The sequence below is a fragment of the Bufo bufo genome, chromosome 4 (genome assembly GCF_905171765.1).
Source record: "Bufo bufo chromosome 4, aBufBuf1.1, whole genome shotgun sequence".
Classification (NCBI taxonomy): Eukaryota; Metazoa; Chordata; class Amphibia; order Anura; family Bufonidae; genus Bufo; species Bufo bufo.
Window position 1 is genome coordinate 335,002,055 of NC_053392.1, and position 26,455 is coordinate 335,028,509.

Below are 26,455 nucleotides of genomic sequence, written 5' to 3' on the forward strand. Positions count from 1 at the left end.
AGCGGATCCGTCTGATGTTTCATCAGACGGATCCGCTCCGATAATGCAGACGTTTGCATCCGTTCAGAACGGATCCGTCTGCATTAAAACTTAGAAAATTTTCTAAGTATGAAAGTAGCCTGAGCGGATCCGTTCAGACTTTACATTGTAAGTCAATGGGGAACGGATCCGCTTGAAGATTGAGCCATATGGTGTCATCTTCAAGCGGATCCGTCCCCATTGACTTACATTGTAAGTCTGGACGGATCCGCTCGCCTCCGCACGGCCAGGCGGACACCCGAACGCTGCAAGCAGCGTTCAGGTGTCCGCTCACTGAGCGGAGCGGAGGCTGAGCGCTGGCAGGCGGATGCGTTCTCAATGGATCCGCCTCCATTGAGAATGCATTGCGGCCGGGCGGCTGCGTTCAGGACCGCTCGTGAGCTCCTTCAAACGGAGCTCACGAGCGGACACCTGAACGCTAGTGTGAAACTAGCCTTAGCGTCTGTTACTGCTGCAGCAGCATTACCCATAAAACAATCTTTAGTTTCTTCACATACCACTGTTTTTCCCTTAGTTACGGCTGTTTTAACCTCTACAATATAAAGACCTTCTCAAGATGGCTCCTCTGCCAGTTCTGAGGCCAAAACTGCTTTCCCTCACTTCACATACACATTTGCTGTAGCCAGCAGCTCCCTGCCAGCCAATCAGATTGGATTACTGAGAGACACGCCTCCTCACTCTGAAGCCTAATGCAGACATGCAGTGTGAAGGTTCGCCCCTTTGTCTTCTGTTTACATTAAGTTGGGAGACAGACAAGCCCTAGTAATGGTCTTTTAACCACCTCAGCCCCCAGTGCTTAAACACCCTGAAAGACCAGGCCACTTTTTACACTTCTGACCTACACTACTTTCACCGTTTATTGCTCGGTCATGCAACTTACCACCCAAATGAATTTTACCTCCTTTTCTTCTCACTAATAGAGCTTTCATTTGGTGGTATTTCATTGCTGCTGACATTTTTACTTTTTTTGTTATTAATCGAAATTTAACGATTTTTTTTGCAAAAAAATGACATTTTTCACTTTCAGTTGTAAAATTTTGCAAAAAAAAACGACATCCATATATAAATTTTGCTCTAAATTTATTGTTCTACATGTCTTTGATAAAAAAAAAATGTTTGGGGGAAAAAAAAATGGTTTGGGTAAAAGTTATAGCGTTTACAAACTATGGTACAAAAATGTGAATTTCCGCTTTTTGAAGCAGCTCTGACTTTCTGAGCACCTGTCATGTTTCCTGAGGTTCTACAATGCCCAGACAGTACAAACACCCCACAAATGACCCCATTTCGGAAAGTAGACACCCTAAGGTATTCACTGATGGGCATAGTGAGTTCATAGAACTTTTTATTTTTTGTCACAAGTTAGCGGAAAATGATGATTTTTTTTTTTTTTTTTTTCATACAAAGTCTCATATTCCACTAACTTGTGACAAAAAATAAAAACTTCCATGAACTCACTATGCCCATCAGCGAATACCTTGGGGTGTCTTCTTTCCAAAATGGGGTCACTTGTGGGGTAGTTATACTGCCCTGGCATTCTAGGGGCCCAAATGTGTGGTAAGGAGTTTGAAATCAAATTCTGTAAAAAATGACCAGTGAAATCCGAAAGGTGCTCTTTGGAATGTGGGCCCCTTTGCCCACCTAGGCTGCAAAAAAGTGTCACACATCTGGTATCGCCGTATTCAGGAGAAGTTGAGCAATGTGTTTTGGGGTGTCATTTTACATATACCCATGCTGGGTGAGATAAATATCTTGGTCAAATGCCAACTTTGTATAAAAAAATGGGAAAAGTTGTCTTTTGCCAAGATATTTCTCTCACCCAGCATGGGTATATGTAAAATGACACCCCAAAACACATTCCCCAACTTCTCCTGAATACGGCGATACCAGATGTGTGACACTTTTTTGCAGCCTAGATGCGCAAAGGGGCCCACATTCCTTTTATGAGGGCATTTTTAGACATTTGGATCCCAGACTTCTTCTCACGCTTTAGGGCCCCTAGAATGCCAGGGCAGTATAAATACCCCACATGTGACACCATTTTGGAAAGAAGACACCCCAAGGTATTCAATGAGGGGCATGGCGAGTTCATAGAAATTTTTTTTTTTTTGGCACAAGTTAGCGGAAATTGATTTTATTTATTTTTTTCTCACAAAGTCTCCCTTTCCGCTAACTTGGGACAAAAATTCCAATCTTTCATGGACTCAATATGCCCCTCACGGAATACCTTGGGGTGTCTTCTTTCCGAAATGGGGTCACATGTGGTGTATTTATACTGCCCTGGCATTCTAGGGGCCCTAAAGCGTGAGAAGAAGTCTGGAATATAAATGTCTAAAAATTTTTACGCATTTGGATTCCGTGAGGGGTATGGTGAGTTCATGTGAGATTTTATTTTTTGACACAAGTTAGTGGAATATGACACTTGGTAAGAAAAAAAAAATAATTTCCGCTAACTTGGGCCAAAAAAATGTCTGAATTGAGCCTTACAAGGGGGTGATCAATGACAGGGGGGTGATCAATGACAGGGGGGTGATCAGGGAGTCTATATGGGGTGATCACCCCCCTGTCATTGATCACCCCCCTATAAGGCTCCATTCAGATGTCCGTATGTGTTTTGCGGATCCGATCCATGAATCCGTGGATCCGTAAAAATCATACGGACATCTGAATGCAGCCTGACAGGGGGGGTGATCAATGACAGGGGGGGTGATCAGGGAGTCTATATGGGGTGATCACCACAGTCATTGATCACGCCCCTGTAAGGCTCCATTCAGATGTCCGTATGCGTTTTGCGGATCCGATCCATCTATCAGTGGATCCGTAAAAATCATGCGGACATCTGAATGGAGCTTTACAGGGGTGTGATCAATGACAGGGGGGTGATCAATGACAGGGGGGTGATCAATGACAGGGGGGTGATTAATGACAGGGGGGTGATCAATGACAGGGGGGTGATTAATGACAGGGGGGTGATTAATGACGGGGGGGTGATCAATGACGGGGGGGGGTGATCAATGACAGGGGGGGGTGATCAATGACAGGGGGGGGTGATCAATGACAGGGGGGGGTGATCAATGACAGGGGGGGTGATCAATGACAGGGGGGGTGATCAATGACAGGGGGGGGTGATCAATGACAGGGGGGGGTGATCAATGACAGGGGGGGTGATCAATGACAGGGGGGGTGATCAATGACAGGGGGGGTGATCAATGACAGGGGGGGGTGATCAATGACAGGGGGGGGTGATCAATGACAGGGGGGGGTGATCAATGACAGGGGGGGGTGATCAATGACAGGGGGGGGTGATCAATGACAGGGGGGGTGATCAATGACAGGGGGGGTGATCAATGACAGGGGGGGTGATCAGGGAGTCTATATGGGGTGATCAGGGGCTAATAAGTGACGGGGGGGGGGGGGGGGGGGGGTGTAGTGTAGTGTAGTGGTGCTTGGTGCTACTTTACTGAGCTACCTGTGTCCTCTGGTGGTCGATCCAAACAAAGGGGACCACCAGAGGACCAGGTAGCAGGTATATTAGACGCTGTTATCAAAACAGCGTCTAATATACCTGTTAGGGGTTAAAAAAAAAACACATCTCCAGCCTGCCAGCGAACGATCGCCGCTGGCAGGCTGGAGATCAACTCTCTTACCTTCCGTTCCTGTGAGCGCGCGCGCCTGTGTGCGCGCGTTCACAGGAAATCCCGGCTCACGCGAGATGACGCGTATATGCGTCGCTGAGCGCAGGGCTGCCACCTCCGGAACGCGAATCTGCGTTAGGCGGTCCGGAGGTGGTTAAAGGGAGCAGTGGAAAGGGAAAGAGGACATTAATGAAAGCTGTTATTATAAGGCAATTACAGATCTTTTGACAATCATTGACAAACTAACTCATGTATACATGCATAGCTCTAATAAACTAGCAAATAAATAAAAAATATGACAGTTACACTTTAAGGTTAAAGAAGACTTTCAGAACGTTGTACAAACTTTTTTTGTTCTTAGTAACACAACATTTTACTTGCGTTTTTCAGACTTTCCCCGAGATTCGGGTAGAAAAAAAACTAAACAAAAAAAACAAAAAACACATAACAAAAATACCAAGAAACTGCTTTCAAATACCACTCTAGTGTTTGGAGGGCACTTTTATAATTTCCTTTTGGTCAACGTTGGAAAAAACCCTACGTGTATAATTATCCTTACCCATGACTTTTGCCTTATTAACCAGTACAGTTTTTTTTTTTATACCCTGCAACTATGCAATGAAGGAGGGACAACCTTTATTTGTTGAAATTGTGATACCCTTTAAAAGGCCATGTACACCGTTGGAGGCAATTTTTTTTTTTTTATGATTGCCTTTTACTCTTTTTTTGGCTAAAATAGTTTATAGTTAATTTTTCAATTGGCCTTAATTAAAATTATTGAGCTGTTCTGTCACAAAGTGATAACAGATTTTCTAGCTGTGTGACTGGTACTTTCATTTTTCCCTTGTGCCGGTTATCTAATAACCCTCATCTCTAAATTAGGGCCCTTGCACACGACCGTATGCCCTCTGAGACATACAGTCCGTGAGCGGGCCATATGTCCCAAAGCGGCATAGATCGTGCATACAGCATCATAGATTACAATGATGCTGTGGACGTCGGGCCGCCCGCAGGGCTAATGTCCCGCACTCATATGATCTTATGACAATAGTCCCGTGGGCGTCCCAACGTGCACAGCATCATTGTAATCTATGATGCTGTGTGCTCGATCTATGTCAGAGGTTGCAATAACGCCTGTACAAGCGTCATAGACGCATCTTCAGGCTATTTTACTCCTTAAAAAAAGTTTAAGGCGTACCAATACGCCTTACACTTTCCTTGCCTTGCATCAACGCAGTGAGCACTGTGAACGGCACGGGCAGCGCAGCGATGCTGCCTGTGCTTGAAATGACCAATAACAAAGCTCCTTACAGCAAGGAGCTTTGTTATTGGTCGGATTGAGCGGGCTGCTGGACCATTCGGCACACCACTCTGAAGTGAGGAGGAAGAGTCCTGCAGCGTCTTTAAACAGCTGATCAGCGGGGGTGCCAGGAGTAGGACCTCCGCCGATCAGATACTGATGTGGAAGACGATTGTCGGGAAGGAAGCTTTCCCTTCTGGGAAATCGCCTGCTTACTAGTGGAGGAGACTGCTGCCATTACTTGCAGCGATCTCCACTGCAGCATGGGGAGGAGTGATAGCTATGCCATCGCTCATCCCCATGCTGTATAGTGGTTTGCCAGCGTCAGATCGCCATTGGACACCACGATCTGCCGCCTGCAAAGAATTTTATTTATTTTTTTACGTCAAAAGATTTGGATTGCCTGATGATCGAGCGTTTGCTTGTTCATCAGGCAATCAGTGGCAGTTTTACACTGCAAGATGATCAGTAAAAATCGGCAGGTATAACACAGGCTTTCTCCTGAGGATAGGCTTTCAGTATCAAGATCTGGGACAACTACTTTAATGCTAATCAGATCCGGAACAAAGGAAGACTAGTGGATTACCTTGCTTTCTCTTTCAAGTTCACTCCTTAGCCACTCAAAATCACTATATCTTCGCCGGACACAAGATTCTTTCAGTTTGAAAATTGGCAGGTTAGTCTGTAAAACAAAATATTGCAGAACACTTGCTGTAGGATTCTGTCATCTTAATAAAAGAGCACTAAGAAAACTCAAATGCAGGTAATGTCACACACACACACACACACACACACACACACACACACATTCTACCTTAAATCTAGTCTTTGTGACAAAAATAAAAATCAAGGTATAATTAAATTCTTTCAGGAAAAAGGATTAAAAAAATTGGTTGCACAAACATCACCTTTCACCGATTCTTACCCTATGAACTAAGTATACAGACATGTGGAGCGCCGCTCCGTTCTCCTGCTATGCCCTCCGGTATCTCCGTTCCCTAAGTTATGGTAGGCGGAGTCTGCCCTAGCGCTGGCCAATCGCATTGCAGAGCTCACAGCCTGGGAGAAAATAACCTCCCAGGCTGTGAGCTCTGCGCTGCGATTGGCCAGCGCTAGGGCAGACTCCGCCTACCATAACTTAGGGACTGGTATCTCCGCCTACTATAACTTAGTGAGCGGAGATACCGGAGGGCATAGCAGGAGAACTGAGCGGCGCCCGGGGATAATAGTAAGTGCAGTGAGATCCCCGGGTGCCGCTCCACATGTCTGTATAGTTAGTTCATAGGGTAAGAATCGGTGAAAGGTCCTCTTTAAAGGTGTTTTCCTAAAAATATTCTAGATTTTTCATAGAAGCACCAGAATCAGAATACATAACTGCATGTCATTGAAATTTATTATAGCCACTTTTTTAATGTATCTACAGTGGATATAAAAAAAGTCTACACACCCCTGTTAAAATGTCAGGTTTCTGTGCTGTAAAACAATGAGAAAGATAAATCATTTCAGAACTTTTTCCACCTTTAATGTGACCTATAAACTGTACAACTCAATTTAAAAACAAAATGAAATCGTTTAGGTGGAGGGAACAAAATAAAACCTAAAATAATGTGGTAGCAATGACATTCAAAATCATGTTAAATAGGAGTCAACATACACATCATTTAAAGTGCCTCTGATTAACCCCAAATAAAGTTTATACTGTAAGCCTTAGGCCTCATGCACACGACCGTTTTTTTTTTTTTGCGGTCCGCAAAAACGGGATCCGTAGGTCCGTGATCAGTGTCCGTTTTTTCTTCCGTGGGTCTTCCTTGATTTTTGGAGGATCCACGGACATGAAGAAAAAGTCGTTTTGGTGTCCGCCTGGCCGTGCAGAGCCAAACGGATCCGTCCTGACTTACAATGCAAGTCAATGGGGACGGATCCGTTTGACGTTGACACAATATGGTGCAACTGCAAACGGATCTGTCCCCCATTGACTTTCAATGTAAAATCAGGAGTTAATATACCATCAGAGTTTTCTCCAATCCGATGGTATATTTTAACTTGAAGCGTCCCCATCACCATGGGAACGCCTCTATGTTAGAATATACCATCGGATTTGAGTTAGATCGTCAAAACTCAGATCCGACAGTATATTCTAACACAGAGGCGTTCCCATAGTGATGGGGACGCTTCAAGTTAGAATATACTAAGAACTGTGTACATGACTGCCCCCTGCTGCCTGGCAGCACCCGATCTCTTACAGGGGGCTGTGATCAGCACAATTAACCCCTCAGGTGCCGCACCTGAGGGGTTAATTGTGCGTATCATAGCCCCCTGTAAGAGATCAGGTGCTGCCAGGCAGGAGGGGGGCAGACCCCCCTCCCCTGTATTTAACTCATTGGTGGCCAGTGCGGGCCCCCTCCCTCCCCTGTATTTAACTCATTGGTGGCCAGTGCGGCCCCCTCCCTCTCCAGTATTATATTCATTGGTGGCCAGTGCGGCCTCCCCTGCCCCATCATTGGTGGCCAGTGGAGAGTTCCAATCTTTCCCCCCCTAATTAAAATCTCCCCCCCCCCCCCCCCATCATTGGTGGCCAGTGCGGCCTCCCCTCCTCCCCCTAATTAAAATCACCTTCCCCCATCATTGGTGGCAGCGGAGAGTTCCAATCGGAGTCCCAGTTTAATCGCTGGGGCTCCGATCGGTAACCATGGCAACCAGGACGCTACTGCAGTCCTGGTTGCCATGGTTACTTAGCAATTTTAGAAGCATTATACTTACCTTCGCTGTCTGTGACCGGCCGGGCGCTCCTCCTACTGGTAAGTGACAGGTCTGTGCGGCGCATTGCCTATAGCACAGACCTGTCACTTACCAGTAGGAGGAGCGCCCTGCCGGTCACAGACATCGCAGGTAAGTTTAATGCTTCTAAAAATTGCTAAGTAACCATGGCAACCAGGACTGCAGTAGTGTCCTGGTTGCCATGGTTACCGATCGGAGCCCCAGCGATTAAACTGGGACTCCAATCAGAACTCTCCGCTGCCACCAATGATGGGGGAGGCCGCACTGGCCACCAATGATGGGGGAAGGTGATTTTAATTAGGTGGGGGGGGGGGAGAGAGGGTAGGCCGCACTGGCCAACAATGAGTTAAATACAGGGGAGGGGGGTCTGCCCCCTCCTGCCTGGCAACACCTGATCTCCTACAGGGGGCTATGATACGCAGAATTAACCTCTCAGGTGCCGCACCTGAGGGGTTAATTGTGCAGATCACAGCCCCCTGTAAGAGATCGGGTGCTGCCAGGCAGCAGTCATGTACAAAGTTCTTAGTATATTCTAACTTGAAGCGTCCCCATCACCATGGGAACGCCTGTGTTAGAATATACTGTCGGATTTGAGTTTTCATGAAGTGAAAACTCAGTTCTGAAAAAGCTTTTATGCAGACGGATCTGCGATCCGTCTGTGTGAAAGTAGCCTACTGCCATGGATCACGGACGCCGACGCCAATCTTGTGTGCATCTGTGTTTTTTCACGGACCCATTGACTTGAATGGGTCCGTGAACAGTTATCCGTCCAAAAAATAGGACAGGTCATATTTTTTTTGACAGACAGGAAACACGGATCACGGCCGCGGATGAACAACGTGCATTTTCAGAGTTTTCAACGGACCCATTGAAAGTCAATGGGTCCGCAGAAAATCACGGAAAACTGAACAACGGCCACGGATGCACACAACGGTCGTGTGCATGAGGCCTTATTGAGATATACAGTACAGACCAAAAGTTTGGACACACCTTCTCATTCAAAGAGTTTTCTTTATTTTCATGACTATGAAGGCATCACAACTATGAATTAACACATGTGGAATTATATACATAACAAACAAGTGTGAAACAACTGAAAATATGTCATATTCTAGGTTCTTCAAAGTAGCCACCTTTTGCTTTGATTACTGCTTTGCACACTCTTGGCATTCTCTTGATGAGCTTCAAGAGGTAGTCCCCTGAAATGGTCTTCCAACAGTCTTGAAGGAGTTCCCAGAGATGCTTAGCACTTGTTGGCCCTTTTGCCTTCACTCTGCGGTCCAGCTCACCCCAAACCATCTCGATTGGGTTCAGGTCCGGTAACTGTGGAGGCCAGGTCATCTGGCGCAGCACCCCATCACTCTCCTTCATGGTCAAATAGCCATTACTTTCAACGTTTTCCCAATTTTTCGGCTGACTGACTGACCTTCATTTCTTAAAGTAATGATGGCCACTTGTTTTTCTTTACTTAGCTGCTTTTTTCTTGCCATAATACAAATTCTAACAGTCTATTCAGTAGGACTATCAGCTGTGTATCCACCTGACTTCTCCTCAACGCAACTGATGGTCCCAACCCCATTTATAAGGCAAGAAATCCCACTTATTAAACCTGACAGGGCACACCTGTGAAGTGAAAACCATTTCAAGGGACTACCTCTTGAAGCTCATCAAGAGAATGCCAAGAGTGTGCAAAGCAGTAATCAAAGCAAAAGGTGGCTACTTTGAAGAACCTAGAATATGACATATTTTCAGTTGTTTCACACTTGTTTGTTATGTATATAATTCCACATGTGTTAATTAATAGTTTTGATGCCTTCAGTGTGAATCTACAATTTTCATAGTCATGAAAATAAAGAAAACTATTTGAATGAGAAGGTGTGTCCAAACTTTTGGTCTGTACTGTATATGACAGAAGCAAGTTTCTGCAACACATCTACTGTGTGTTCCCTTAACCCCTTAAGGACCCTGCCATTTTTCACCTTAAGGACCTGACTGGTTTTTGCAAATCTGACATGTGTCACTTTATGTGGTGATAACTTTAAAACGCTTTTACTTATCCAAGCCATTGTTTGGGTGTTTTCTCGTCACATATTGTACTTTATGAAAGTGGTAAATTTGAATCAAAATATTTCATTTTTATTTATAAAAAAAATACCAAATTTACCAAAAATGTGGAAAAATTCGCAACTTTCTAAATTTCAATTTTTCTGCTTTTAAAACAGATCGTGATACCTCCTAAAATTATTATTTTACATTCACAATAGGTTTACTTCATGTTTGGATCATTTTGTGAATGCCATTTTATTTTTTGGGGACGTTAAAAGGCTTATGTTTAGAAGCAAATTTTTCTGAAAATTTCCAAAACCCACTTATTAAGGACCAGTTCAGGTCTGAGGTCATTTTGTGAGGCTTACATAATAGAAACCACCCAAACATTACCCCATTTTAAAAACTACACCCCTCAAGTTATTCAAAAATGATTTTACAAACTTTGTTAACCCTTTAGGTGTTCCACAAGAATTGATGGAAAATAGAGATAAATTTTCACTTTTTTGACAGATTTCCCATTTTAATAATTTTTTTCTGCTAACAAAGCAAGGGTTAACAGCCAAACTAAACTCAATATTTATTGCCCTGATTCTGTAGTTTACAGAAACACCCCATATGTGGTCAAAAACTGCTGTATGGCCACACGGCAGGGCGCAGAAGGAAAGGAACGCCATATGGTTTTTGGAGGGCAGATTTCACTGGGATAATTTTAACTTGCCATGTCACATTTGAAGACCCCCTGATGCACCCTTAGAGTAGAAACTACAAAAAGTGACCCCATTTTGGAAACTATGGGAAAAGCTGGTAGTTCTGTTGGTACTATTTTAGGGTACAGATGATTTTTGGTTACTCTATATTACACTTTTTGTGAAGCAAGGTTAAAAAAAAAAAAAAAAAAAAAAAAAAAGCTGTTTTGCCACTGTTTTAATTTTTTGTGATTTACAACGTTCATCTGACAGGTTAGATCAGGAGCTATTTTTATAGAGCAGGTTGTTACGGACGCGACAATACCAAATATGACAACTTTTTGGGGAGGTTTGTTTCAGTTTTACATAATAAAGCATTTTTGAAAAGTGTCTCCATATTCTGAAAGCCATAGATTTTTTTTATTTTTTGGGCGAATGTCTTATGTAGGGGCCAATTTTTTTATGTATGAGATGACGGTTTAATTGGTACAATTTTGGGGTGCATATGACTTTTTCCTCGCTTGCTATTACACTTTGTGATGTAAGGTGACAAAATGGCTTTTTTACACTTTATTTTATTTTTTAACAGTGTTCACCTGAGGAGTTAAATAATGTGATATTTTTATAGAGAAGGTTGATACGGACGCTGCGATACCTAATATGTATACTTTTTTTTATTTATTTAAGTTTTATACACTAATATAATTTTTGAAACAAAAAATAAATAAAATCATGTTTTAATGTCACCATAGTCTGAGAGCCATAGTTTTTTTTTTTAGTTTTTTTGGGCGATTCTCTTAGGTAGGGGACAATTTTTTGAGGGATGAGATGACTGTTTGAATGGTACAATTTTGGGGTGCGTATGACTTTTTGATCGCTTGCTATTACACTTTTTGTGATGCAAGGTGACCCAAAAAATGGCTTTTTTACACATTTTTTTTTACAGTGTTCACCTGAGGGGTTAGGTCAGGTGGTATTTTTATAGAGCAGGTTTTTACGGACGTGGCGATATAAAAATTAATTTATTTTTTACATTTAACACAATAAAAGCATTTTTGAAACAAAAATAAAGAAATCATGTTCTAGTGTCTCCATAATCTGAGAGCTCTAGTTTTTTTTTTTTTGGGCGATTGTCCTATGTAGGGGCAAATTTTTTGCAGGATGAGGTGACGGTTAGATTGGTACTATTTTTTGGGGCATACGCCTTTTTGATGTTGCACTTTTAGTGATGTAAGGTGACAAAAATGGCGCTTTTTTTTTTTTTTACACTGTTTTTTTTTTATGGTGTCTATCAGACGGGGTGGATCATGTGATCTATTTATAGAGCCGGTCATTACGGACGCGGCAATATCTAATATGTGCGATTTTACTTTTTTTTTATTATTATAAAATCAGGGGAAATAACATTATAGTCATACAGAGTTCAGACTATAATGTTATTTCCCCTGATTTTATAATAATAAAAAAAAGTAAAACTGCACATATTAGATATTGCCGCGTCCGTAATATAAAATCAGGGGAAAATGGCGTTTTTTTTTTTTTTACTTTAAACTTTGTGTTTTGAATAAAAAACTTTTTTTTTTAAACTTTACTTCTGTCCCACTCTGGGAGTTCAACTTTTGGGGGTCTAGTTCCCTCTGCAATACATCTGTATTGTAATGCAATGCCTGTTCGTGTACTACAGTGAGTAGTACACAAACAGGTTGCCTAGGAGACCCAGCCTGAGGCTGGATCTCCTTAGCACCCGTAGAAGCCTCTGCACCGCATCAGGCTGCCTTGTGACGCATCGGGTCCCCGCCACAGCAGCGCGGGAACTTGATGCGCTGCTTCACCCGCCGCAAACCACTTCTATGTTTTGGTCAGCGCAGACAGCGGCATAGAAGGGGTTAATCCCCCGGCATCGCTGTTTACAGCGATGCCGGCGGATACAGCAGGGGCCCGGCTACCAGGGACTGCTGGACCCCTGCAGTGATCGGGCGCGCACCGCTCCGGCAATGCATCCCCCGCCGTACATGCACGGCGTTCTGCTTTAAGGGGTTAATATATCTTTAGTCTTTGTAGAAATCTGCATTGTTTGTTTCCATTGTCTTCCACGCTACAGGATCTGTCACATGACAGACCCCATTGACTATAATGGATCACCTCAGGTTTCTGTCATAGTGTCTGACATTTTCGATGGAATTTTTCCACAGAGCCTCCAATGCAGATTTGATTGAGCCCTAAAATGCAGTGTCCCAAACCCCTCAGCAGCCACACATCATTGTTCTTCTTGAGGTTATCTTGACCAGCAGAAATCAGAAGAGGATAGCACAGTGTCACAAATTCAGGATTTCTCTATATCAAATATATAGACAACGTATTTTTGCATCATATACGATACGGAAATGAAAACCGTAGAAAAGCTTTGGAGTTAGGGTACTTTCACACTAGCATTTTTCTTTTCCGGCATAGAGTTCTGTCACAGGGGCTCTATACCGGAAAAGAACTCATCAGTTTTATCCTCATGTATTCTGAATGGAGAGCAATCCGTTCAGGATGCAACAGGATGTCTTCAGTTCAGTCATTTTGACTGATCAGGCAAAAGAGAAAACCGTAGCATGCTACGGTTTTATCTCCGGCGAAAAAAACTGAAGACTTGCCTGAATGCCGGATCCGGCATTTTTTCCCATAGGAATGTATTAGTGCCGGATCCGGCATTCAGAATACCGGATCCGTCCTTCCGGTCTGCGCATGCACAGACTTAAAAAAAGGTGAAAAAAATAAATGCCGGATGCGTTTTGCCGGATGGGACCGGAAAGACGGATCCGGCATTTCAATGCATTTTTTCGACTGATCAGGCATTTTTAAGACTAATAAGGATCCTGATCAGTCTAACTAATGCCATCAGTTGGCATCCGTTTTGCCTGATCCGGCAGGCAGTTCCGGCGACGGAACTGCTTGCCGGATCTCTCTGCTGCAAGTGTGAAAGTACCATCAGTATTAGTCCATCAGACTGTTCTTGCTTTCAATATGCATGTGTCCTGCCCTGACTTTCATTAAGCCATCATTGGTGCACATTTGTAACAAGACTACTATTTCAAAACACAGAACTGGTAGCCAAAAGGACAAACATGGCAGCCGGATTTTTACAGATATGGTGCAATGGTTTGCACCATTTTTCATGTATGCTCCATTGCATCTACAAAAACGCCAAAGTAAGGGAGATCAAAAAAGTAAAGGAGCAAGAAAGTTTTCTTCCTAAATATTTTTAATAGTCTTAAAGGGACACTAAACGCTGAAAAACAAATACAGGATGAGTCAAAAGTCACCCTTTTATTTCAGATACGGAAGGGAAAATGAAATATCTTTATACCCCAGCAAGTTATGGGTGAGGGGGCCTATCTTTTATGCCATGTCTGGAACTTGGCAGCCATCTTGAAAGCCGCCATGTATGAAGGGTCAAATTTTTTTCAATGGGAAGGGGGTCATGTTAGCATATCAAAGACTAGCAGAATTTTCTCAGAAATAGATTGCCACAATCAGATTTGCAATATCTTTTGCTGCGGTTCAAAAGTTATCAACAGAAAGTTCAAAACTTCAAAGTTCTGTGTTCAGCACCAGGGACAAAACACTGAACAACTTAAATAGCTGTGCATCACAGGGAACATTCCCGGTTGTTGTTGCAACTCAACTCTATGTTGAGACTTCTTACTCACCCTGTACAGTTAAGCCACAGTGCACACACACACACACACACTCAACAGGAAGTTGTGGAGAGACAGGGTTTAAAGGGGTTGGCCAATCTCATACATTGGGGGCATATTGCTAGTATATGCCCCCAATGTCTGATAGGTGTGGGTCTCAGATGCGGGAACCGCACCCATCTCTAGAACGGAGCCCACAAAGTGAAGGCAAGCGGACTGCATATGTGTTCATTTCTATGGGACTGCTGAAAACAGCAGAGCACTGGCTCAGCTATTTCCATCAGCTCCAGAGAAGTGAATGGAGACATGGCTGTGCTTGTGCAGTGCGTAGGGCTTAAACGATTACTCTATTGAATCGAGTTATTCGACACCCAAAAAATCCTTGATGCTAATTTTTTGCATCGAGGATTCGTTTGTGTCATGTGACCATGGAGCGGGAGTGAAGTGCTTGCTATTACTCACCGCTCTGTGGTCACCCGCCGGCCCGCATCGCACTGTATCCTGACACATGAGCGCGCACTATGACCCAACACTGTGTGACGTCAGTGCAGCGCGCAGAGAAGAAAATGGAGGAGCTGTGGAGCGGCGCCTCTACGCTGGGGTCATGGCTTGGGGTGGGTGAGGGCTGAAGGCACTGGGGTGGGTGAGAGCTGAAGGCACAGGGAGGAACAAAGGGTGTTGGGGACTGATGGCAGGAGATCTGATGAGTTTTTATAAAGGTAAACAGTCTATTAATTAAATTTTTCTATATGATTTCTAAAATAATCGTTTACTGCAGCCCTAGCGGTGCGCTTCCGAAAATAGTAGAGCACGGGCCTGTGCCATTTTCGGAACTTCTATAGGAAGCAATGGAGGGCAGCCGTAACTTCACTTTGCAGGTTCCATTCTAGAAATGGGACCTAGACCCATCAGACTTTGGGGGGGGCATATCCTAGTAATATGCCCCTAATGTATGAGATGTGCCAACCCCCCCTTTAAGCCTCAACCACAATGCCAGCACTGCGTTAGGTGCTCTGACTCCATATATAGTTTAGGAGTTCCTGCTCTGCTCTCCATATCTTGAGTCAGCACAATGAGGGGGGGGGGGGGGGGGGGGGGGGGCTATTTAACTTTTATTCTGGTTCTACTTTAATATTTTTAGTGTCAAGTCTTAAACCCAGGACCTTCTGTATTGGAGGCAAATGCTGAAAGAGACTTCAGTGTATTAAACCCTTAAAGGGGTTGTCCCACGAAAAATATTCTAGTTTTCAAACCAGCACCTGTATCTGAATACTTTTATAATTACATGTAATTAAAAATTTTGCATAGCCACTGAGTTACTCACTGAAAGTATCTGTAGAGCACCACCTGCGTTTTTTTTTTATTTTTTTATTTCTTTGACTTGCTCACTGAGAAGGCCGCACATGCTCAGTTTCATCCTTGCCTCCTGAGCTGTGATTGGGAGAGCATGGACACGCCCCTGAGAGGCAGCAGAAAAGACACTCCCCTTGAACTTTTCAATAAAATGTATCTGTATAGCGCCACCTGCTGTTTGTTCTTTCTTTGTCTGGCTCACTGAGAAGGTCGCACATGCTCAGTTTTATCCTTCAGCTGCCTCTTGAGCAGTGATAGGGATAGAGCTAAAGAAGACATGCCCCCTGAGAAAGGACACTCCCCTTGAGCTGCCAGCTTGATATAAATCTAGCAGAGCAATGAATGTGGAGATCTCTGGATCTATGTGAGGTACAGAGCTGGTTCTAGATTTGATAGAACATTGTCATGCACTATATGATGTCTGATTTTCATTTTTTACATTAGTCATGGGATAACCCCTTTAAGTACCAGGCCCATTTTCATTTTTTTCCTCCCCACATTCCAATAGCCATAACTTTTTTCATTTTCTGTTCATATAGCCATATGAGAGCTTATTTTTTGCAGGATAAGTTATATTTTTTATAGTTTTAACTGCACCATTTAATTCACTGTGTCCTGTATTGAAAGATGAGAGGTCAAATAAAAAATAAAATAAATAAATAAAAAAAAGCAATTCTGACAAGGTTTTGATACTACAGCGTTCACTGTGCGCTAAAAATCACATGATGTTTTTATTCTGCGGATCAATAAGATTATGGAGATACCAAATTTGTATAGTTTTGTTTCCTTTAAAAAAAAAATATATATATTTCTTTGTAATGTCATTTTCTGACATCCATAACTTTTTTTATATTTCCGTTCACGAGCTGTATGAGGGCTTGTCTTTTGCAGGATGAACTGTAGTTTTTGTTGGTACCATTTTTGAGTACACACGTTTTGATCACAGTTATTCAATTATTTTCTAGGGGGATATAAGGTGACCCCAAAAAATGGCAAAACGCATGTTTTTATATTTTTTTTACCTGTTATGGTGTACACCGTGAAGGAAAAATATTATATTTTGATAGTTGACATTTTCTGACACGACGATACCCATTATGTTTTTTTTTTTTTTATTGTTTATAAATTTTTATATGTAAAATTGGAAAGGGGGGGGGGGGTTCACATATATATATATATATATATATATACACACACATACATACATACACACATATACATATATATATATATATATATATATATATATTTTTACCAATAACTTTTAGCCCCATTAGGGGGAAAGAACCTGGGATCTTTTGAGCCCTTGTCCCAATCACCATAATAGAAATCAGATTCTTTGGCTCTACTTGCTGAGCCTAGAAGGCAGATTACTATGAATCTTCAGCAGCGCCCAGGCTGTCAAGGTAACCGATCAGTGCCTCGCGATTTCACTGAGGAAGGTAGCCTAACCTAGGGTGGTTTTGTTGTGGGTATCGAAATTTCGATACCCAATCGATACTTTTGTCCCGGTATCGATACAATACCGGGATTTCCATTTTTTCGATACGGGGCTGCGCAGTCTAGTATCACAAAACATGAGCGCAGCAGCACAAGGGAGAAGGAAGCAGTCTCTCCCTCCCCTCTGTGCCGCTGCCACCAATGAGGAGAGAGGGGCGGGCGCACTGCGCCACCAACGATAGCATTTTTTCATGGGTTCGGACTTTACGTTAGCAGGCTACATAGAGTGGCGCCCAGGGATCTCCCTGCACTTACTATTATTCCTCCGTTCGCCTGCTCTGCCCCAGTTACCGTCTCCTGCTCCGTATGCTAATTACTACAATCGGAGCAATGGGGAGAAGACATCAGCTTTTCTCCTGGCTGTTACGTTCTGCGCTGCGATTGGACAGGGAGAAGGAACGCCCAGGAGAGAAGATGATGTCTCCTCCCCATTGCTCCGATAGTAGTAATTAGCATACAGAGCAGGAGACGGTAACTGGGCCACAGCGGGCGAACGGAGCGGTGTCCAGGAATAGTAAGTGCAGGGAGATCCCTGGGCACCGCTCTATGTAGCCTGCTAACCCATAAAAGGTAGTCTTTAACTTTTAATACAGGAGGAGGGTGCTGGCAGCAGAATCACATAGCTGGCACCCTGCATCTGACAGGGAGCTGCGATCAGCAGCAGTTAACCCCTCTGGTGTGGCACCTGTGGGGTTAACTGCCGCTGATCTACTGCCAGTACCCGCCTCCTGTATTAAAGGTTCATTATCATTGGTGGCACAGTGCGCCCGCCCCCCTCAACCCCCCAGTATTAAAATCATTGGTGGCAGTGGCCACAGGGTCCCCTCCCTTTCTCAATGGTGGTGCAGTGGCAGCTGCTGATCGGAGCCCCAGCAGTGTAATCCTGGCTGCCATAGTCAGCTCCCTGCTGCTGTGTGCACAAAGCACAGGGCAGCAGGGAGAGTGAGGTCCCATTCACCCTAATAGAGCTCTATTAGGGTGAATAGGACAAGGGATGAAAAGATCCCAGGTTCTAGCCCCTAAGGAGGGAAATAGTTATTAAATAAAAAATAAAATAATTAAAAGGGGTTCTGCACTTTGTTTAAACTGATGATCTATCCTCAGCTTCTGAACGGCAGGGGTCCGACACCCAGGACCCCCGCCGATCAGCTGTTTGAGAAGGTAGCGGCGCTCCAGCAACGCCGCGGCATTCTCACTGTTTACCGCTGGCCGTGTGACGTCACAACTTGTATCAACTGTCCTGGGCGGGGCTAAGCTCCATTCAAGACGTCATTTGGCCAGCGGTAAACAGTGAGAATGCCGCGGCGCTGCTGGAGCGCCGCTGCCTTCTCAAACAGCTGATCGGCGGGGGTCCCAGGTGTTAGACCCCCGCCGATCAGAAGCTGATGATCTATCCAGAGGATAGATCAGTTTAAACAAAGTGCAGAACCCCTTTAAGTATAAATATGCCCCTTTCTCAATTTTACATATAAACAATAAATAAATATACATATCACAAATTGCCACGTCTGAAAAGTCCAAACTATTAAAATATATAAAAAAATAAAATAAAAAAATCTATCTGGTGAACGCTGGAACAGAAAAAAAAAAATTGTATCGAACGGTATCAAGTATTGCAATACTTTTTTATGGTATCAAAAATCGAAAAAAAAATTTGGTATCGCAACAACTCTTGCCTAACCTCACAGATACCGCAATCGCTATTGATCAGGCATCTGAGGGGTTAAGTGACCACTCCAGGATCGGTGTTATCTCCAAGCTCAGTCATTGTGGCCAGGTGCTTGCTGCATTAAATAGCCGGCACCTGGCGTGTAAGGAGAGGACTCGGCGTGTGAGCCTGCACCACGAGGTAAGTGTACACTGTGGTGTGATTAAGTCCAAGGTCACACAAAGGAAAATCCAGTGGAAAAACTGCATAAAAAAAAACCCCAAAAAACCCTGCAGGTATTACATGTGGTTTTTGCTATGAAAAAGCCAGCAGTTTTCACCTTCTCCATTGAGAAGGGTGAAACTGGCAAGAAAAATCCACTGTATAAATTGACATGCTGCGGATTTCAAGACCACAATACCGCAGCACTAGGATGAGAACTCTGAAGTTCTTGTCTACTTTGCTGGTACTCTACAATGCTGCAGATGTGCTGTTCAAAAATCCGTGATGGCAAATCCGCAGCTAATCAGTAATGTGTGCCCCGGACTAAGAGTTAAGAATATGCCAAATGAAAAGTGATCAACCCCTTAAGGAAAAATGCTGCACCTGTATAGCATTTGCATGTATTATCTCAAATCTGCTTAACATTGGGAGGGTCTGATCTAAAGTCAGCTTAAGGCTACATGCACACGACCGTATGTGTTTTGCGGTCCGCAAATTACAGATTTCCCCCCCCCCCCCCCCCCCAAAAAAAAAAAAAAAAAAAAGATAACCGTTTTTTTTTTAAATTTTTTTGCGGATCCATTGCAACAATGCCTAAAACAGACAAGAATAGGACATGTTCTATTTTTTGGGCGAAGTTACGGAATGGACATACGGATAGCACACAGTGGGCTGTCTGCATTTTTTGCGGACCCATTGAAATGAATGGGTCTGCATCCTATCCGCAAAAAAAAAAAAAAAAAACGTTTGTGTGCATGTAGCCCAACATATTTCCCCTTAGTGACCACTAATACGCCTTTTTACTGACAGTTTTTTTTTTTAGCTAAACAGCTGGCTTTAATCAATCGTTACATGTACCCAAAATGGTGCATTAAAAACAAACTTGTCCTGCAAAAAATAAGACCTCATACAAGTACATTGATGAAAAAACAAAAAAAGTTCTAGCTCTTAGAATACGATTTTTAAAAAAATGTGTGTGGTCACTAAGGGGTTAAAACTTAGGTGTGTCTTATGGTTAGACGGGTCTTATAAAGCGAAAAATACAAGATTACACTCACCAGTAATGACTTTTCCATGAGCCCATGTCAGCACCCTTGAGAGAGCCCGCCTCTATCCAGGACAGGAACTTCCGTGGAGAGCTTCTTAAAGAAGGGACCCGGCATCCATCAACCAGTTATTTGCAAAATATATATATATATATATATATATATATATATATATATATATATATATATATATATATATATATATATATATATATATATATAATTTTTTTATTTTGGGGAGGGGGGGGGGGGGGGGGGGGGAGAGAATAGCGGGTGTTGTCATGGGCTCATGGAAAAGTGATTACCGGTGAGTGTAATATTGTATTTCCCTTATGCCCATGACAGCACCCTTGAGAGATGACTAGAATAGAAACTAGACAGAGAGGGATAACAGCCTGTAAGGCTTTCCTTCCAAAGGATAATTGATCCTTGCCGCCTAGATCCAGTTTGTAATGATGGAAAAAGGTAGTAGGTGATTTCCAAGTAGCGGTCCTACAAATTTGTTCTAGGGAGGATTCGGCTTTTTCAGCCAAGGAAGTGGAGATGGACCTAGTTGAATGTGCCCCAAACCCCAAAGGGCAGGGCTGTCCTACTGAGGAGTAGGCCAAGGAAATAGCTGCCACAATCCACCTAGAAAGAGTTCTGGGAGCTCTAAATATCTTAGGAGGCATCTCCTGACATCTAAACAGTGCAATTTCATTTCTTTCTCATTATTCTGCTTTTGGCATAAGGAGAGTAGGACTATGTCTTGTGATCTATGAAAAAAGGAGACGACTTTGGGAAGAAGAGGGGTCTGGTTTGAGAATTACTCTGTCATCCAAGATCTTAGTGTAAGGGCAGATATTTTGCTTACTCGTCTGGCCGAGGTGATAGCCACCAGAAAAGAAGTTTTGAAGGATAATATATCTTTGCTGGTAGGTCTAGCAGAGGTTCAAACGGTGGCTCCATCATACTGGATAAAACTAGGTTAAGGTCCCATGGAGGGGCGGATGCTCTGGGTATTTGCCTAGTACGATTGACCGCTTTAAAAAATCTTCTTATCCAAGTATGATTGGCTAGGGGGGAGTCGAAATACACACTAAGGGCTGACACGTGAACCTTTAGAGTACTGATTCTCAGCTTTTTGTCTAGGCCGCTTTGCAAAAAAAAAAAAAAAAAAAAAAAGAGAACCACAGACATTGGAGGGGGGTCCAAAGGGTCTATTGGGACATCAGAAAATTTTAAGAAGTACTTCCAAACTCTTAAGTAAATGGATGAAGTAGTGTCCTTTCTACATGACAGGAGAGTATTGATCACATCTCCGGATAGGCCCTTCTTTTCTAGTATGGCCCTCTCAGATACCAGGCAGTAAGGTGTAGGTTGCTTATTTCTGAATGGTAAACTGGTCCCTGATGTAGCAAGTCCTGCGTGTCTGGCAGAATCCATGGTTCCATTATTGAAAGTTTGCGTAGCCAGGTGAACCATGATCTTCTGGGCCAGAAGGAGGCGATCAGGATTAGTCTCGTCCTGTGCCGTCTCCGTTTCTGTAGGACCCTTGGAATAAGCCTTATTGGTGGGAAGGCATATAGAAGGTTGTCTGGCCAGATTTGGGAGAAGGAGTCTATGCCTGTTGGCGAATCCTCCGGATTTAGAGAAAAGGATAGATGACATTTGAGATTTTCTTTGTTTGAAAACATGTCTCAAGGGTTTGCCCCAAAGACGTATTATCTAATTGAATACTGTCTGACTCAGACACCATTCTCCTTGATATAGGCAATTTAGGCTTAGAAAATCTGCTTTTCCGTTTTCTGCACTTTTTAAGTGCACCGCTTTTATGAAGCCGACTGAAGGGATGATTATAGAGAAGATCTCTTCTGTAAGTGACATGAGGACTTTGGACCTTGTCCCGCCCTGCCTGTTTAAATAGGACACTACCGTGGTGTGGTCTGAAAAAAAAAGTTACCACTTTTCCTTCCAACTTGGGGAGAAACGCTACCAGAGCCCGCAGTACCGCTCTTAATTCTCTTACGTTTTGAAAGTCTCTTTTCTCTTGAGGAGACCATTCTCCCTGAGCGACTTCTACCTGGCAGTAAGCACCCAAACCCATGGGACTGGCATATGTTGTAATTGAGATCTGCTCCTGCATATCCCAGAGGAGACCTTGAGAAAGGTTTGATGGATCTAACCACTACTGCAGGGACTGGATGACGTGGGATGGAAGATGCACTTGGGCCTCCAAGGGGGATAGGGGCCCCTTGCCATTCCTTCAGAATTTGCCATTGGAGTGTCCGAGAATGTAGTAATGCCCATTTGACTGCCGGGATTGTCGACGTCATCCTGCCCAACACTGCCATCCCTTGTCTGATTGTTCTGTGTCTTTATGTAAATTAAAGATTGCACACCTTCCAGAATTTTGGAAACTTTGCTCTGGGGAAGCAGGCAGCGTTAGTTTATGGAGTCTAGAATTAGGCCTAAGAATACACAGCTTTTTGATGGGGTTAAGCTTGATTTTTCCCAATTTATCCGCCATCCTAGATTCCCTAATATTTTGATTACTTCTGAAAGGTGGGAGGACAGGATGCTTTCTGATTCTGCCACTACCAATATGTCGTCTAGGTAGGGTATTGCTAGGATATCCTTCTCTCTTATATGAGCCATTACTTCTGCCATTAACTTAGTGAACAGCCTGGGATACCCGAAAAAGGAAGCGCTCTGTATTGATAATGGTGGATCTCTCAGTCCATGAGAATTGCTACCCTCAGGAACTTATGGGAGTCTGAGTGGATCGGGATGTGATAATATGCATCCTTTATGTCAAGAGTTGACATCACATCACATTTCAGAAAAAGCTGTTTTATCGTGGATTGTATCGATTCCATTCGGAACTTCTTGTCCGTGAGGAACTGGTTTAGCTGTCTTAGGTTTATTATCATCCTGAGGGTTCCATCTGGTTTGGGAACCAGAAAAAGGGAGGAACAGAACCCCTTCCCCCTTTCTGATTCTGGAACCTCTATTCCAGAGGTTAGGACTTTTTTCGCCAATAGGGAAAACACTTCTTGTTTTAAGGCCTGGTTTCTTATAGAGTTGCCGTCGAGTTTCGTAATTTTTATTCTTTCCGGTGGGGAAGAGGCGAATTCTAGACGAAAACCACCTCTTATTATCCCTAGAATCCAAGGGCTTGCAGAAATAGATTCCCAAGCCTGAAGGAAAGGGGACAGCCTTCCCCCCACCGGACTGGCACAGTCATTGTTGTGTAGGCTTGGAACGGTTACTGGACTGGGAGCTGAAAAGGAGACCTTTTTCTTTCCTATTTCTGTTATCCCTCCAGAATCTGTCTCTTATATCGGAAATTACTCTTTGTTTTTACGAAAAAACTGGTGGTTATTTGTGGGTCTGCTGGAGGGGAACCCTTTTTGTCATCCGCTGCCTTTTCTAAAAGGTCGTCAAGGACAGAGCCAAATAAAAAGTCGCCCTGGCACGGTATAGCACATAATTTGTTCTTCGACCCTGTGTCTCCTGACCATCCTTTTAACCAAACCGCTCTTCTGGCGGAGTTGGCTAAAGCTGCAGACCTAGCGCTTAAATTTAAGGCATCAGCGGATGCATCTGAGATAAAGTCCACGGCCTTTAGGATTGTGGGGAAAACCTCTAGCAGCTGTTCCCTTGGGGTTTTGTTTTCTATATGCGCTTCTAGGTCTTGTAACCATATTTTAAAGGGATCTTGCTGTGGAAGTAGCTGCGATGTTAGGTTTAAATGCCTGGGAGGAGGCTTCTCAGGCGTTTTTAAGAAACAATTCTGCTCTTCTGTCAATAGGGTCCTTCAGGCCACCCAGGTCCTCAAATGGTAATGCAGATTTTTTGGACATCTTGGCTACCGGCGCATCTATTTTTGGTGGTCTATCCCAGTTAGAGCATTACCCTTTATCAAACGGATATTTTCTTTTAACGTTTTTAGGGCCGAAATTTTTTTTTTATCTGTTTTTTTTTTTCCATTCGTTTTGTATTAGAAACTTTATATTCTCATTAATTGGGAAAACCCTGGATCTCTTGTGACCCAAGTCACCGAACATGATTTGCTGAACAGACCACTGCTCTTTGGACTCCTCCACCTTCATTGTCGCCCTAATGGCTTTAAGTAAGGAGTCTGTGTCCTCATGCGAAAAAAGCGGTTTACCCGCTGACTCCTCCTCGGATGACGAATCCGAAGAATCTCGGATCTCCCCCTGTTCTGCTTCAACCTCCGAAGAGTCTGAGTAGCGACTGGTATGACTGTCTGCCCGGTGGGGTAGATGGAAGGAGTTTCTTAAACTCTTTTAAAGAATCCGCTATCTTGGACTTCACCATGCTTTTGAGGTTTTGCATGAAAGATGGCGATTCTTCTTTTAGCATCTTATCAATACAACGCTGGCAGAGCAGCTTAGGCCAGGAAGGGGTTAATTTCTTCTTACAAGTAGCACACTCCTTCCCGCGTGTTTTAGCGATAGCTTTTCTGGGGCTCTTTTATATTCTGGGAACAAACAGAAAGAAAAAGACCCTTTTAGTATAAAGTATATAAAGAAAGTTGGGGATTAACCCCCTTACCCCACCAGGAGTACCAATCTGGAATCATGGTTGTCCAGGTTTTCAGTGCGCTGACCACACTCTTCTTCCATGGTAAGGTCCAGGGATGGAGGGTTTTCCATATATCGGATCTGCAGACGTCCTCTGGCTGGCACCCTTCCACCTGCGCACTGAGCGGAGTTAAATACTCCAGGTTCGGTCCTCACCACCATCCACTCTGCGGCCTGCAGCGCTGACTTCCGGGACTCTGTGCGTTCCAACTACCGGAAGTCGCGCACACGTCACTTCCGGTTCACACTGCGCGCCTGCCCAGAAGGCTCTGCACCGCCTCCCCCTCTGTAATCCTTCCGGGGATGCTGCAAGCCAGGGAGAACAGGCCCCGGACCTCCCGAACACCGCCAGGAGGATCCGGCGTGACAGCTGTACCTCTCGGTACCGCCGGAACTGCCAGCAGAAGGCGATACGGCGAAAGTCAGGATCGGGAAGGGTGTTCGTTCAGACTTCGGGCGGCTCCAAGAGGAGACTTACGCCGCACCAGGTAACCCCTACGGCTAAATTCCAAAAAATACCTGCGGGGCCCTGCAGCCATTAAAAGCTCTCCAAAGAAGCGTCCTATCCATAGGACAGGAAACAGGAACTGGTGGATGGATGCCGGGTCCCTCCTTAAGAAGCTCTCCACAGAAGTTCCTGTTTCCGGTCCTGGATAGAGGCGGGCTCTCTCAAGGGTGCTGTCATGGGCATAAGGGAAATACTGTATATCCAAACCGGGGCCCTGTTACACTTGGCCAGTAATAGAGAGGAGGATCCTTATGCTCATCTCTCTGCATTTACTTCAATAGCACTTCTGAGAATAGCCAAGGAGTCTGAAACTGCTGTTTTCAGAAGTGCAATTGAAATTAATGGCAAGAGCTGTACATGAACAGCCACCTCTTTATTCCCAGCTGGGTGAGACGGGGCCCATGTGGAGCAAAAACGTGGGTCCCAAAGGTGGGAACGGCACCTATTGGACATTTAAAGCCTATCCTGTGGATAGGCCATAAATATCCCATATGTGAACACCCCTTTAGGTTTAACCTGATAAATAGAATCAGGTGTCAACTTACAATACACTTATGGGTTAGCTGCAAGATGGAAAAAAATAAATAAATTCTGGAACGATAAATGATGTCTATGCAGTAGAATTCAGTTTTATTGTGCCTATCAATTGAAAATTAACCACATTTCATGCAGCCCATGTTTGTACACTAAAACTACACCAAACCTGGAATATTATCCCGGGTATGAAGACATACCCTTAAACTAAACACAAGCACGCATTCTTTATGGATTACTGAACTCTCCAACTGTGAAAACATGAGTCGGGATTAATTACTTGCAGCAAACCCCTCATTAAGGTGAAGTCAAACCTGGACATAAGCAGCTCAGCAGAACAGCTTTCTCTCCGTAAGAGAGGTCAACCACACAGCAGGAAAGCAAATCAGGTCTTAAGAATGGTATCGGGTCTCTCCTATTACATCTCTACTGGCTTTTTACCCGACTTCAACTCCAGAACATCCAGCGCCAAGGATGGAGAGTCTTCACAGCTCAGTGTTTTCTGCAGGTGATATTTTGCATTTCAAATTCGCTCCTCTCAAATTACTTTACAAAAGGGGATTAGCTGCTCTCTTCTAGTGACCCTGCAAAGATCAAGCTTGTGAAAACGGTTTAGAAGAATTTTCATACACCCGAGTACGGAAGTCTATAAAGTTAATCTCTGAAATAACAGATCAAGTTTAGGTGTACAATGCAATGAGGTAAAGGCGCCAATCCATCTCATTTTACCATGTGTTTCCCTTATTCTGAACTTTTGACATATTAATAGTTATAGGAGTTAATTTTATGTACAGTAAATAAAAAATAGCTGTCATAGATAAAAGTCACATTAACTTTCCACCAAAACTGGAAATTCCCAGCTTTTGCATCTCGCCATGTATTTATGAA

At 43.7% G+C, this 26,455-nt stretch overlaps 1 protein-coding gene across 3 annotated transcripts in view; it reads right to left on the reverse strand.

Moving 5' to 3' along the window:
* Window positions 1-26,455, reverse strand: part of SNX3 (sorting nexin 3) — a 56,427-nt gene that overhangs the window by 2,853 nt on the left and 27,119 nt on the right. For all 3 annotated transcript variants that reach the window (XM_040428849.1, XM_040428848.1, XM_040428847.1), the window contains exon 2: window positions 5,558-5,653. In XM_040428849.1, the coding sequence (XP_040284783.1) occupies window positions 5,558-5,653 (96 nt within the window). The remainder of the gene's footprint in view (window positions 1-5,557; window positions 5,654-26,455) is intronic.